At 37.9% G+C, this 14,110-nt stretch overlaps 1 protein-coding gene across 7 annotated transcripts in view; it reads right to left on the minus strand.

Moving 5' to 3' along the window:
- The window catches only part of CLCN3 (chloride voltage-gated channel 3), a 70,766-nt gene that overhangs the window by 13,312 nt on the left and 43,344 nt on the right, over positions 1-14,110 (minus strand). For all 7 annotated transcript variants that reach the window (XM_080372326.1, XM_080372330.1, XM_080372325.1 and 4 more), the window contains 6 exons: positions 11,945-12,044; positions 9,487-9,674; positions 8,661-8,783; positions 7,127-7,333; positions 3,043-3,123; positions 1,362-1,907 (listed from right to left, as the gene is read on the minus strand). In XM_080372326.1, the coding sequence (XP_080228452.1) occupies positions 1,362-1,907; positions 3,043-3,123; positions 7,127-7,333; positions 8,661-8,783; positions 9,487-9,674; positions 11,945-12,044 (1,245 nt within the window). The remainder of the gene's footprint in view (positions 1-1,361; positions 1,908-3,042; positions 3,124-7,126; positions 7,334-8,660; positions 8,784-9,486; positions 9,675-11,944; positions 12,045-14,110) is intronic.

The raw sequence follows: 14,110 nt of genomic DNA on the forward strand, positions 1-14,110 counted from the left end.
TGAATTCTAATACACAAAGTATGACCATGTGGTGACAAGCCCATGAGAAAGAGCCAGATGCACAAAACCACGAGTGGTAAAAAAACATTGTAACGCTTAGAAGGAAATAGCTCTAGATATAAATGAAATACAGCAAGTAAATACAAAACTATACAAATATATATCAGATAGGAGTGGTCACATTATAGAAGAATATCTGAAATTTTGTCTGTGGAAGACTATCATTTCAAACATGCACAATGGATTTCTCTTACTCATCAACCAACAATGGAAAAGAACTTCAAATAACAGACTGCAACTCTTTGAAAATATCAACACATGAGAAAACACAGTATTTTTCTCTCAGTTAGGGAATGACAGAATGGTTGAGGTTGGAAGTGACCACTCTAGATGGTCTACTTCTGCTCAGGCAGGGTCATCTACAGCAGGTTGCCCAGGATTGCATCCAATCAGGTTTTAAATATCTCCAAGGACGGAGCCTCCAGAACTTCTCTGGACACCCTCTTCCGCTGTTCAGCCACTCTCAAAGTAAAGAAGTGTTTTCTTATGCATGCAGTTACACGGAACAGCAACGTAGACTAAGAAGTCAAAGCCAGTTTAAACACAAACCCTGCCTAGTGAGCATCCTATGATACGTTTGTGTTAAGACACAGTTGATAATGATGTACCTGCAAAAAACTGTGAAGGGAGCCTGACAAGACAGAAAATGATGAAGGCCTAACAGTTACATGTCATTCACTTGGACAGAAGCTGAAGAGAGCTCCAAACCAGTATTATGAAATGACCAGGAAAACCAAAAACTATGGTGCTTTGTAACGGAGGAGAAATTCCCATCAGTCACATTAACAAAGCCCACTTTCTAGTCATGACACTCAATACTGGAAATTTCAGGCAAGAAATCATCACCAGCTCCCTTTGACAGTCCACAGGAATTACATTTATTTGATGAGGAGAGGGGATTTAAAAAACCCCAAACAAACAAGTTGTTCAAGAGGTACAGCCTTTTCTTCTTCCATGTAACACCACTAGGGAACCTGAGTGGTTATGTTTGAACTCAGCTCTTAGCAATTTTACAATCATCCTTATTGTTGAATCAGACCCATACAGACAGCCAGCCATACAGTTATGGTTCACTATTAAATATAGCCTGTTTCTATTCAGCTGAACAAAGTGCTAGTTTGAATTAAATTAAACTTGTTTTCTACAAAACTTGCTTCTCAATCAAAGAGTAAAAAGATTTTTTTAAAAAGAACCACACACGAAAAAATTTCTATAAACAAAGCTGCTAGCTTTGAGAGATGGAAAATGAGAAAGGCAATAACTGTCACAACATATGATACAACCACTACATTCACACTTACCTTGATACCAAAGGTGAAGACTGTCATGATTATTTTAAATATGAGTGCCAAACACAACTGCCATATAGCTGAATAGACTCCAGTGCCTGCTGGACGGTCGGGAATATCGTCTACTATCTTGCTTGCATTCATATCATTTCTGTAGTCACAGAGGGAGGAAGATTCTAACGGCCCACAGTCTGTGAAGAGCTCTTTAATAAGCTCACTGGTGTTTAGCCTTGTATAAGGATTAGGAAATGCAATGACAGCTGTTATTGCTGCAACAATAATAACCTCCAGGACAGGATACTTCCCAAATTTTGTCAATTTGCGTCGACGACACCATGCAATGTTTGCTCGGATGAAAAACGCTCCCCAGAGCCCACCAAATACTCCCAGAAGAATAAAAGGAAGCAGTTCAAAAAGGTACCAAGGAGTGTGATATTCCACATAAAAAAGAACTAGGCGGCTATTACCAAAAGGATTGATGGACCTTAAAACAAATGCAGCCACTAAAGCAGCAAAAAACGATCTCCATAAAGTTTTCAGTGGGAAATAGTAACTGACCTGCAAAAAGGAATACATGAAAATTATTAGTGATTCAATTAAAAATACTGGAAAGAGCAGGCTCTTGCACATCTTAAAGTACTGCTGCTCACATGGTATATGCTTAAAAAAAAAAAAAAAGTACTTTTACACTATCAGTGTTATTCCTATCACTTGGAGCACTGGTGCTCCAGCACATACTACATTTTTAACAAGTTCTACAACAATTCATACTTATATTAGTTTTTAAGTTAATACTAAAGCAGTACTGAAACTACTGCTGTTTAAAGACTGTTCAGAAATACTGCATAGTAATTTATGTTTAAAAGCTTCTCTGTTCCTAAGTATCTCTTTCTAGCATTAAGAACCAGACTATGTACTAGCTCTTCTCTCATATTTCCTGCAAATACTTTTTCATCTCCATTCAACCTATGCCAAAAGGTTTCTGGCAGATGTGTTATTGTTATGAAGTACGATTAAAACATTAAAAAAAATCCTCAAAACAGAACATGCAACTTCATACTTAATCCCCACTTTTGAATTTCAAGCCCAATTTGAATTTCAAGAGTTTTCTTCTAAGCTTTTTTTTGAAATTTTTTTTAGCAACAAAGGAATTCCTCAAAATCCCCTAGCGATATAGAAAAATTATACATTAAATAATATTTTGCTTCCTTTTTCAATTCAGATTTTTAGATTTTTTGGTTTTCTTTAAAAATGCTAATGATCTAACATCCTTATGTATTTTGAAAACAACTAACGAAAACTAAATTATTACAAAATATTTTTTTGAGAAGGGAGTTTGGCTGCCTTTTTAATAATTAACATTCAATTGCATTTAGTGTCTGAAACTAAGAAAAGAAATGTTTAAAAACTTGCTTTGCAAAACCATCAAATAGGTTTCTAAAGCCTCTTTTAAAATGAAAAAAGAGCCTGATTTTTATTTATTTTTTAAAGAATACACTCCTAGAGCGAAAAACTGCTGTATCTGTATGTAAACTGTAACCATTAACTGGCTCAGCCCTTCTCCAGAAAAATATAACTGAGAATAAAGCAAAGCCGACATTCATCCAAAGACAAAAAATATCTTTAGGGGTTTGCTGGTAACTTGACTCTTGACTTTGAAATGTGGATCCTTCAGTGCCATCTCTTGACCTACCTCCTCCAGACTGAAAAGGACTCCACCGATCGGGGCACCAAAGGCTACAGATACTCCTGCTGCTGAGGCGGCTGACAACACCTGAAAAACAACGGTGAGAGTTAGTGTTCGGGGGTTTTTTTGCAGTCTGTGATAAGCTTTAAACATGGAGAACAGAATCTCATTACAGTTATCAGTTTCTTCTGTGTTTCTATCAAGGACACACACTTGCTAACAGAAAAGCATCAGTTAAGTGTATCGCAGTGCTTGTAAGATGTGGTCAGCGGCCACAGCAGCCAACCAAGTACTAGCCATGATGAAGCCAAGGACACTGCTCAAAGTCTCCCCAGAGAAGCACCCAAAGGAGTCTATGCTTCAGTATGAAACTGCCCATTATCTCATTTGCAAGAGATCATAATAAGCTTTCTCTGTACTAGAGCAGGCAATTCCACTGTGTCCTAAGTCAAGCAAGTGTCGCAGAAGACCAGCTTGGCTGAACAGGGAACTCCTCATGGAGCTCAAGAGGAAAAAGAAATTGTACGACCTCTGGAAGCAAGGTCAGGCCTCGCAGGAAGATTAGAGGGCTGTAGTTCATATATGCAGGAAGCAGACACAAAAGGTTAAAGCTCAATTAGAGCTGAAACTGGCCAGTGTTGCGTCAGACAAAAAGAATGGCTTTTTAAAGTATATTAATGGCAAAAGAAAATACTGGACAAATACTCGTCAAAGATGGTCCTCTGACTAATAGGGATGAAGATAAAGCAGAGGCATCCAATGCTTTTTTTTGCCTCAGTCTTCAGTAACACTGATAGACCCTAGGCTGCTTGGACAAGTGCAGGAACAGTGACTCTCCATTTGTGGACACTGAAATTTTAAGGGACCAGGTTTATCAGCTGAATGTTGCCAAGTCCATGGAGCCTGATGGCATTCATCCCAGAGCACTGAAGGAGCTAGCAGATGTTATGCAAGACCTCTCTCAATCATCTACCAAATGCCTTGGGAGGCCCCTGTTGACTGGAAGCTTGCCAGTGTTATTCCAATCTACAAAATGGGCGTGAGGGAAGACCCAGGGAACTACAGACCTGTTAACCTAACCTCAGTTACTGGAGAAGTTATGGAAAAGATTATACTGGGTGCTACTGAAAAGCATTTAAAGAATAATGCAATCATGAGGCACAGCCAACACAGGTTCACAAAAGGAAAGTCCTGTTTAACTCATTTGATATCCTTCTTTGATAAGGCTGCCCACCTAATGGGCAAAGGGAAGGCAGTGGATGTAGTATTTCTGGGTTTTACTAAGGCTGTTGATACTGTCCCTCACAGCATTCTTCTGGACAAGTTGTCCAAATGCGGCATGAGCAGGTTCATGGTGCGCTGGGTGAAGAACTGGCTAAATGGCTCAGAGGGTTTTAGCGAATGGGGCTACATCTGGCTGGCAACCGGTCAGCAGCGGTGTTCCTCAGCGTTCAATTGTACGGCCAGTTCTGTTCAATCCATTTACCAATGATCTGGATGCAGGAGTTGAATGCACCATTAGCAAGTCTGCAAACACCACCAAACTGGGAGGTGCTGTTGACTCTCTTGAGGGACAAGAGGCCTTGCACAGGGATCTAGATAGATTGGAGCACTGGACAATGATTAATAGGATGAAATTTTGCAAGTCAAAATGCCGGATTCTGCACCTAGGTTGGAGTAATGCCAGACACAAGTATAAACTGGGAGAGGAGCGGCTGGAGAGCCACCCTGCAGAAAGGGCTCTGGGGGTGCTGGTGGGCAGCAGGCTTAGTGTGAACCAGCAGTGTGCCCTGCCAGCCAAGAGGGCAAACCACATCCTGGGGGGCATCAAACACAGCAGAACCAACCGGTCAGAAGAGGAAATTATCCCACTGTATTCAACCCCATGGTGCAGCCTCACCCCGAGTGCTGTGTGCTGTTCTGGGCCCCACAATTTAAGAAGGATGTGATGGTCCTTGAACGCCTCCAAAGGAGTGCAACAAAGCCGGTGAAAGGGCTGGAGGGCATGTCCTATAAGGAGCAGCTGAGGACTTCGGACTTGTCTAGTTTAGCAAAAAGGAGGCTGAGGGTTGACTTCATTAAGCTCTACAGCTTCCTGAGGAGGGGGGACATGGAGAGGGAGCTGCTGAGCTCTTCTCCCTGATATCCAGTTATAGGACACATGGGAATGGTTCAAAGCTGTGCCAGGGGAGGTTTACACTGTACATTAGGAAGCATTTCCTTACAGAGAGGGTAGCCAAACACTGGAAAAGGCTTCCTAGAGAGGTGGTCAATGCCATAAGCCTGTCAGTGATTAAGAGGCATTCGGACAATGCCCTCAACAACATGCTTTAACTTTTTTTTGGTCAGCCCCAAACTGGTCAGGGACTTAGACTAGATGATCATTCTACGTTCCTTTCAACTGAAATATTCTATTCTACTCTAGATGTGTATGGCAGAGTCATCCATCAATCACAAACACTATTCGAGGGACATAAATCAATGACAAACTGCATAGCTTGTATATCAGTTCTGGAGACAGGCGCTCAGGAGCCTTCAAGCAAAAACTTGGAAAAAAGTCTGAGGTGAACCAAGATTAAGGGAGAGATTAAGAACTGAAGCAGCAGCCGGTCCTACAGCACAATTGATTAATTATGTTCAATATATGAGGATGGTTAAAGTGTGTGCTAGTTTTAACAATATGGGACAAATTCCCTGCAAGAACACTGACCCTCAGGTAGCAGCCCTTACACACCTGTGGAAGAATACACAAACAAAGAATTATGACATTACTCTGAGATGAGCAGTTTAACTACAGGTAAATTAAATGACTTAAGAATACACAGCTTTGAGATAGGAAGTGAACGCAAACTTCCCACGTTCTGCAGTCTCCTCCTGAAAGTATAGAAGTTGAGCCTGAGAACTGAAGCACAGCTGGGATGACACCCTTTTTTATTTTACAATATGGACACTTCATTGGATTAGTAAGAATGTTAAAACTTGCTACTCTCTATGACCTTACTTGCTTTCATTAGCATGAGTCTCTCTATTGGATTTACATGACAAGGTTTTGGTAACAGGAGTGTTTTCTGTGAGACAACACCAGAGGCTGCTCCGATGTCCAACAGAGCCATTTCCAGCCAGCTCCAACATTGACCTGCTGCTGCCCAAGGCCAAGCCCATCAGTATGCTGGAGGGAGGAAAACGTGAGCAAAACAGCCCTGCAGACACCAAGGTGGTGCTCCAGGCAACAGTGCAGATTGCCCTGCAGTCCTTGAAGACAACAAGGGTGATGCAGGCTGTTGCCCTGCAGCCCATAGAGGACCACAGCAAAGCAGATTTCTACCCTGCAGCCTGTGGAGGCCCCCACAGCAGAACAGGTGGACCTGTCCTGAAGGAAGCTGCAGCAAGTAGAAAGCGCTGCAAACTGACTGCAGCCCCTGGTTCCCCATCCCCTTATGCTGCTTTGGGACAGAAGAGCCAGGAGTGAAGCTGAGCCTGGGAAGAAAGGAGAGTGGGGGCAAGATGGTTTAAGTTTTGTTTTTATTTCTCACTATCCTACTCTTACTAAGTGGCAATAAAGTAATCTTCCTCAAGTCTAGTCTGTTTTGCCTGTCATGATAATTGGTGAGTGATCTCCCTATCCTTACTTTGACCTATGAACTTTTTGTCTTATTTTCTCCTGCTGTCTGGCTGAGGAGGAGGGCTGAGAGCGCAGCCTGGTAGGCACCAAAGCTAACCTACCACACTCGCACTAACAACAACAAACAAACAGAGCAGAAACACTGTTGTCACCAACTTTTTCCAGGAACACTTTTGTTCTGCTATTCTCACAACTGAAGACACTCATCAATTACCAAAAGGTAGTCCAAGAACAGAAAGAATTTAAGTCAAATGGTCTCAGAGGTGGGAGAAATGCAAATTTACTCTGACATGGAAACAATTTGCCCTGGGGAATGCTCAGGATAATACATTGTTCTTCACACAATAAATAACTACTGATAACCCAAGCCTAAACACTGTCTGACAGAACAAATATAATCTTTAAAACGAATGAGTGTAAATGCATGGATATTCAATACATTGTAGAAATGCTTTTACAAGAACTTACCTCTCTTTTTTTAGCTTCATTTGTGCTGTACTTTGGAAAGAGGTAGGAAAAAATATTCCCACAGCAGCAGGCAACATGTACCAAAGGACCTTCTTTTCCTAAACTCAAACCTGATGCGACAGCCAAAACTAAAGTAATTGTTTTTATCATCAAAGTCCACTTCCCCAAGTAGCCTCTGATGATGAAGCCACTCAAAATAGTTTTTATCTGGAAGAAATAAAAAATATTATCTGTTAGTATATTCTGCTTTCTTCAGAAAATAATTTGTTTTATCATTTTAGCTGCATAACTTCAAAATCAGCCTTTTCAAATTGCTACCTTTATCATATTTTGAAATATGTACTGTGTTCAGAATGCCACACTGAGTCCATTTCGTTGCCAAAAGCTTTCCATTTGCAACTTACTCTGAAACACTGGACAGTAACATACAATAACATCATCAATGACATTCAGTGGAAAATTAATCTGCGGTATTTTCTAAGAGTGCATTTATTGGTTTATGATGTAAATTATCAAGAGAAAGTCAGAAAACTCCAAAGAAAAATAAACCTGCAAATACTATACTCAAGGTAATCTACTGCAGCAGTACCACACTGGCACCAATTTTAACCTTTCCAGTTCTCTACTTACGTTTTACCATCTCTACATAAAAATTTAACAGTAGATTCTTTGACATAAAGATGGAAAAGATCAGCCTTTTTCCACTAGAAAAGATGTGCCACTTGCCTAAGGTATTACTTTGCCTAACACTGTCATGTTATTAGTCTGGAACATAAGTCTATATATAGGCAATAATGTAGCCATCATGGGAAAGCACAACATGACTATAAATAGGATGTACACAAAACACTGGCCAGCTGTGTCTAGAAAGTAAAGGTTAGCTAAATTTGGAAACCAATTTAGGATGAAATCTTTCCTGGAATAATGGCACAGAACTACTCTAGGCTTATTCAGAGGCAGGGTTTGTCCTTCAACTTCTACAATACACATACATGAAGAAATATTTACAGAATGACTGCAGAAGTGAGACTGACCAGACTTTGACTTTGGGTTTTTCTCTCTCCTATTCTGTGTATTGTAGCAGACAGCCATTGTAAAAACAAGGTTTTGATGATACTACACATTTTACTTTGCGTTTCATGGTTTGTGCTAGTTAAGGCGATTAAAGCCAAAGGACTGTATTCTGTCAATGAACCACTGCTCTCTTACCACTGTAGGGAGGGTGGGGATTCGGGGGAGGTTTGGAAATCACTCTTCGGAAGTCTACACTCTTTTAAGCTAAGTGCTTCCTTAAAAAACAGCCCAACCAGAAACACACAGCAAAATTTACAAACTCAGGAGATGCTCCGCATTTTGGGGCATTTTTCACAGCAAGAATTTGCACAATTACATAATTTCAATTTGAATACTTATATTAATGTATTTCACCAAAGTCACAGGGCATTCCCTCTTGCCTTCCCTCGACCTGGTAAGGCAGCAGGATTTTTCACATTAACATGAAACATATATAATGTATCTATTAGTTAGACCTCACCTCAGGTATCCCCGAGCCACAGGCATAAGGAGCAAATACCTTCACCAGAGAAACTGCTAAGAAGGCAAAGCTCAAAGCCCAGAAAATGTACATTATGTAGTTCATTATGTATGAACCTGGACCCTAAAAACAAAAACAAAACCCAAGAAAAATGTCAGAATATAAACTTGATGTAGAAGCGAAATCACTACTTAAAATAACCCAGAAGTACTGTTGCTGCAAGCACAGTTATGTGCAAGTTTTGAGGGACAGTAATTATTACCAAGGGGAAAAAAAAAAAAAAAAAAAAAAAAAAAGAGCTTTGTCTGAAAAACATGAAGTCATGACACCTGCACATCAGCAAAGACTGGGTTATGTGAGGTAGAAAGTGTTCTAACATTTCATCTTAAAAACAAAAAATAAACATAGCATAGGTAGTATTTTAATAGCTATTAGCTGCTTAAATCTACTGAATACTGCGCAAATCTTTATTTTAAAAAATTTGTCGTAGAAAAACAAACCAAATCTACTCTTAGCTATTGGAGAACAACACAAATTTCATTTTTATTTTTTTTATATGCAGTTATGATCAAGAACATAAATTTTCACGTTATTAACAGTTCTATACTCCTAACTTCCTTATACCTGCAACACTCCAAGCCCCCTTACAGTGCATGAAATGCATATTTATTACATTATAACCTATTAATTAATTCAAATGCTGAAAACTGGAGCAGACAGTACAACACAAATCCATGTTTAGTACCCTAACCTTAAGACTACTATTTGCTTTCCACATTCAGTTGAAATGCTGAGCAAGACCATCAAAGAACAAGTATATACTTACTTCTGCTTGCCCAATTATTAGTTCTGCCCATGTTTTCCACTGTGGGCATTTATCTCTCTCTTCAAATGTGGTCTCATTTGAACCCCAACAACACTGTTCATGGTTAAACCACAAAGCACTTAGGCAAATGCCTTCCTTTAAGTCAGTCATCCAGTCAGCAGCAATATCAATTAACCCTGCCAATGCCCCTGTTGGAGAAAGCTTTTTATTAATATTCTGGCAAATAGGAATAACACACACAGCTAAAATGAAGAAATGTGCTGATATTAGTTCATGTAAACTTCAGTTAAAGAAAACCTAATGAAATTGACATTTAAAATATTAGTATTTCCAGGAATGTATCTTCTTTGCAATATGGTAAGATTAGTATTGACTGAAGAATCTAATAGCTTGTCTATTTCCCAAACTAAATACATCTTTTTTGTTTTCTGTTTTTTCCCCCCTCCCCATGCCACAGTTCTACAACAGTCCACTTAAGCTAAGGAGTTCAGAAAAATGTGTCAGTCCTCTTTTCATTCTTATGAAAGGCAATATAACTTCTGACAAAACAACCTTGCCATGCCTCAGAACACTGATGAACTATTCTACCACGTTTTGTACAGAACAACCTATTTGGAAAAAATAATTCTTACCTTGCCAGTAACAGTTTTAAACAACATAAAACCACACCAAATAAACCATGATGATATTCATGTGATTCATATGCAAACTTATTTAATTCTGTAACATTGTGAGCATGCAAAATTCCTACTGCAGGTAACGAACAGTATAGACAGTGAGTAGTTCACAAACTCAAAGTTTAAGAGGAATTCTGTGTTGTAAGTACATGCAGAAAACTTGCTGAAAAGTCTTCAAAAAATAGGCATTACATCAGAAATTGCTTCAAAGGATTAAAAAAAATAATTAAATACACCTTTATTTTACAAAAGCAAAATAGTTTTTCATGGTAGCAATATACTGATAAAGTACTTCTAATATCACTATTTTTGTTAACATGTACAACTGTTATTACTTATAATTCACTATTTGTAAGATATCAATCACTACTAGAAATAGCTGTCTAGAGACAACCACAATTTACTTGTGTAAATTGGTAGTAGAGAATTACCTCTGATTTACTAATTTACTAACCTTGACAGACCCTCAGTTTGAGATCATGGGACAACCAAACTCAAAGGCAGTATTTTCAGTACAACAAAATTTCAACGAAACTAATTAAAACACATAAACACAAGATCTCCCCATGATTTAAATCAAGGTTCTATCATTTCAGATTCACTAGACATGTATAACAGAAAGAAAATGAAACTGAAAAACTAGGAATGTTCGTGGCCAGAATTTGCTCGCTTTGCTGCTCAAACATAGTAAAGCAATTTTAACATACATAGCAGCTTGAGGGTGGAAACACAACACTGCACATGCCCACCCAAATTATTACAAGCAATTTCCAGTAATTATGCACTTTCAGTTTGTATATTCAGAGGTATATAAACATGCTACAAACTTTGCATATATATTAGTTTATTTGTGATTTCTGAAAGTGATTATGTGTATATGTAAGTTGTAATTATACAGTTACCAGGCCTTTTTTTTTTTTTTTTAACAGGCACGGCCATACTCTGCAACGAATCCAATTTCCCTAGTATTTAATCTAACATATGTTTGAAATACTTTTTTTTGGAAAAAATGGGACACAAAGTTTGTGACTTCCCATTCCTGTACGTTTTGGTCACTCCAAATTATGCTGATAGAAAGCAGCACTGCACAACAGTGGGCCCACAACCTATCAGATGATTTTAGCTGTAAAACAATCTAAAATACATTAAAGAAAGATAAACTCTATCTGTTTAACAACCTCTAGAAAGATATGACAACATAAGCATAGGCTCTTCTCATGTATAAACACATGCTTTACAAAGAAGTGTGTTTACCAAAACTACACATATACCAGAGCTACTTTCTGGTCCATATGGAATAAGCTAATGGGTTCAGTAAAGTTCCTAGCAACAAAACCCCAAACCAACCCAAACAAACAAAAATCCAAACAAACAAAACCCCAAACCAAAACAAATTCATACAGTAAGAACCACCTAGCACAATCAATTAATACACTTTCACAAGAAATCCAACAGCAAAAAAGTGAAATTTAACAGAAAGGGAAACCACCAATCTCAATCACAGAATACTGACAGTTTAGTAGGTGGAAGTTCAGTAACTCTCAAGAAACTCTCACTAAATTCAGTGACAATTTTTTTTTTCCATTTGATTAGTAAACCCTCCACTCAAGAGATGCTAAAGCCTATAAATCAAGACAGTCAACCTTCTCCTTCCTTCATGGACTTATGGTAGCAGTCTGAAGCAGCTCTTGGACAGGCTGGTGGATAATACACACACGAAGAGCACTGTAACTAAACTTGCTTACAAATGTAATAAAGAAATCCTCTGTTTTTTAATTTACCTGATGCTAAACCAGTTAGTGTGACTACTAGCCATCCTGACCATGCATCGTACAGGCTTTTTGTCATCTCCCATGCTGATTCTTTCTTCTTGCTGTTAATCTGCAAAGAGAAATCGTTATGCATACTTGTATGTGTTCCTGTAATATGAATAGGAGAAAAAAATAAAGTATGACATACAAATCAATAGATGATCCAATCTTCAAGCAAATATACTCTCTCTTTAAACTACAAACACTCTCCTTGTATTTTGTGCTTTACATAGATAAGTCAGCTTGGTTATTCAGACATCAAACAACAGACAGAAAAGTAAATTTGCTTAATTTAAAAGAACTAAACCCCAGAAAATGCATTATTAGGATAAACAAATACTTTCTGTGATACATATCTAAAACATGTAATTCTAAAATTGTCTCTTTTCTAAACCTTAAATTATTTTTACTTCAAATAAACTGTTAGTGTACTACTAATAAGCTATTACATACAATTAAAATTCCTAAAATTCTATTTCAAATATAAAGATCTTTGTTTTATCTTTAAACTAAAACCCACATAAAACAAAACCAAAAAGTGGATAACTATCCTATAATACTTCTAGACAACTATTACTAATGACATCTAAAATTATTGTACTGAAAAAACAGCAATTCTTATTTTAGCCTTATTGACTTCGTGCTCTTAGCTGAAATTTTTGTATAACTTGTATAACATGTAATTAGATCCTATTCTTACAATTTTTTTGTACTGTTAAAGGAGGGAGAAAGTATGCGCAACCAACAGCAAAAAAATCCCCACCAAACCAAGAAAGCACAATACCAGACAAGGAAATTTAGAAAAAAATACCACTCCTAAAGCAAATAAGTATGTTTTATAGTTTCCTCTACATCCTTGAGATCCTCAAACTTTTTTTTTTTTTTAATAAAAAAAGTTGTTTCTACAGTAGCATCTCTTTCACAACCACCATGAATTAGTGCTCATTCTTTATTCTTTCTACATCTTTGATTACATGGCCAGGCAGTCTCCTATCATTCTGGGCATATTCATAAATTTCACAGTAGTTCTGTGGCTATAAACTGTGAACAGTCTAGTCTGACTTTTCTGATCTCAGACATTAAAACGAGTAACAGCTGTGAGACTTCACCCTAGATAACTCATTTCCAGGTGTAATCTGCCTGGCCAGGATTTGGTCAGGCCCAGCATTCTATCCAGTGGCATACCCACTATACAATAACCTACACATCTGCAGTGTAAAGATAGAATGCGTTGATTACTGCTTAGACATCAAATTATGAAATAAAGCATTAAATGGAAAATACCTTCTTACTTTTCATTAAAAGCATTCAGATAAGATACATGTTCTCAGATTCATTATCCAAGGCCCTCTTTTCCTTAAAAAAGCACTAGATAGTGCAATTATGGATGTTTTGTTTTTTACACTAGTGTAAGATTATTTCCTTAACCATGTCAAAGTAAATCAGCATATATATCCTACATTTGCTTACAGAACATTAAAAATTATGTTTCCAAACAAAGCTGAGTAAAACTACAGTGTAGTACATGAAGCAACCTCACCCATGACCCCCCTCTCATACAATCACAATTCACTTTTAACTACTCATTTTGATCAGTTAAAAATATTTTAGGAGAAATCACATTTCCAAATCTGTCCTGGTTTTAAGGTTAATTAATGTAAGCATCTCAAAAGTTTGGTACTAAGGTTCTAAATAGCGTATTTCCTCCTAAAATGCTATTAAACAAGTCTATTACATTAATTACAGTATCTAGCATTTCACCAATACAGCTTGAGTCCATTCCATCAAAGAACTCAGTGCAGTGCACACTGATAAAGATGAATGGCCTGAACTTGATTATCTGAAGAAAACAACAGAAAAAAGGAGAAAAAAAAAGTTCTGCAATGGCAGAGTGGAAAGGACATTTACCATGCATGCTGAGACTACTCTTTTGTTAAACTTATATACATTGATATGAGTTTTCACTTTTCACAGTCTCAACCATCACAGCACTACACAGCAGTATGTCCTGGTTTCAAGTGGGACAGAATTAATTTTCTTCACAGTAGCTGGTGCGGTGCTGTGTTTTGGATTTGGTGTGAGAACGACGACGACAGCAACAACTAAAAAATCAGTATGTTAAATAATGTCTATACT

Source organism: Falco punctatus (assembly GCF_963210335.1).
Source record: "Falco punctatus genome assembly, chromosome: 1".
NCBI lineage: Eukaryota > Metazoa > Chordata > Aves > Falconiformes > Falconidae > Falco > Falco punctatus.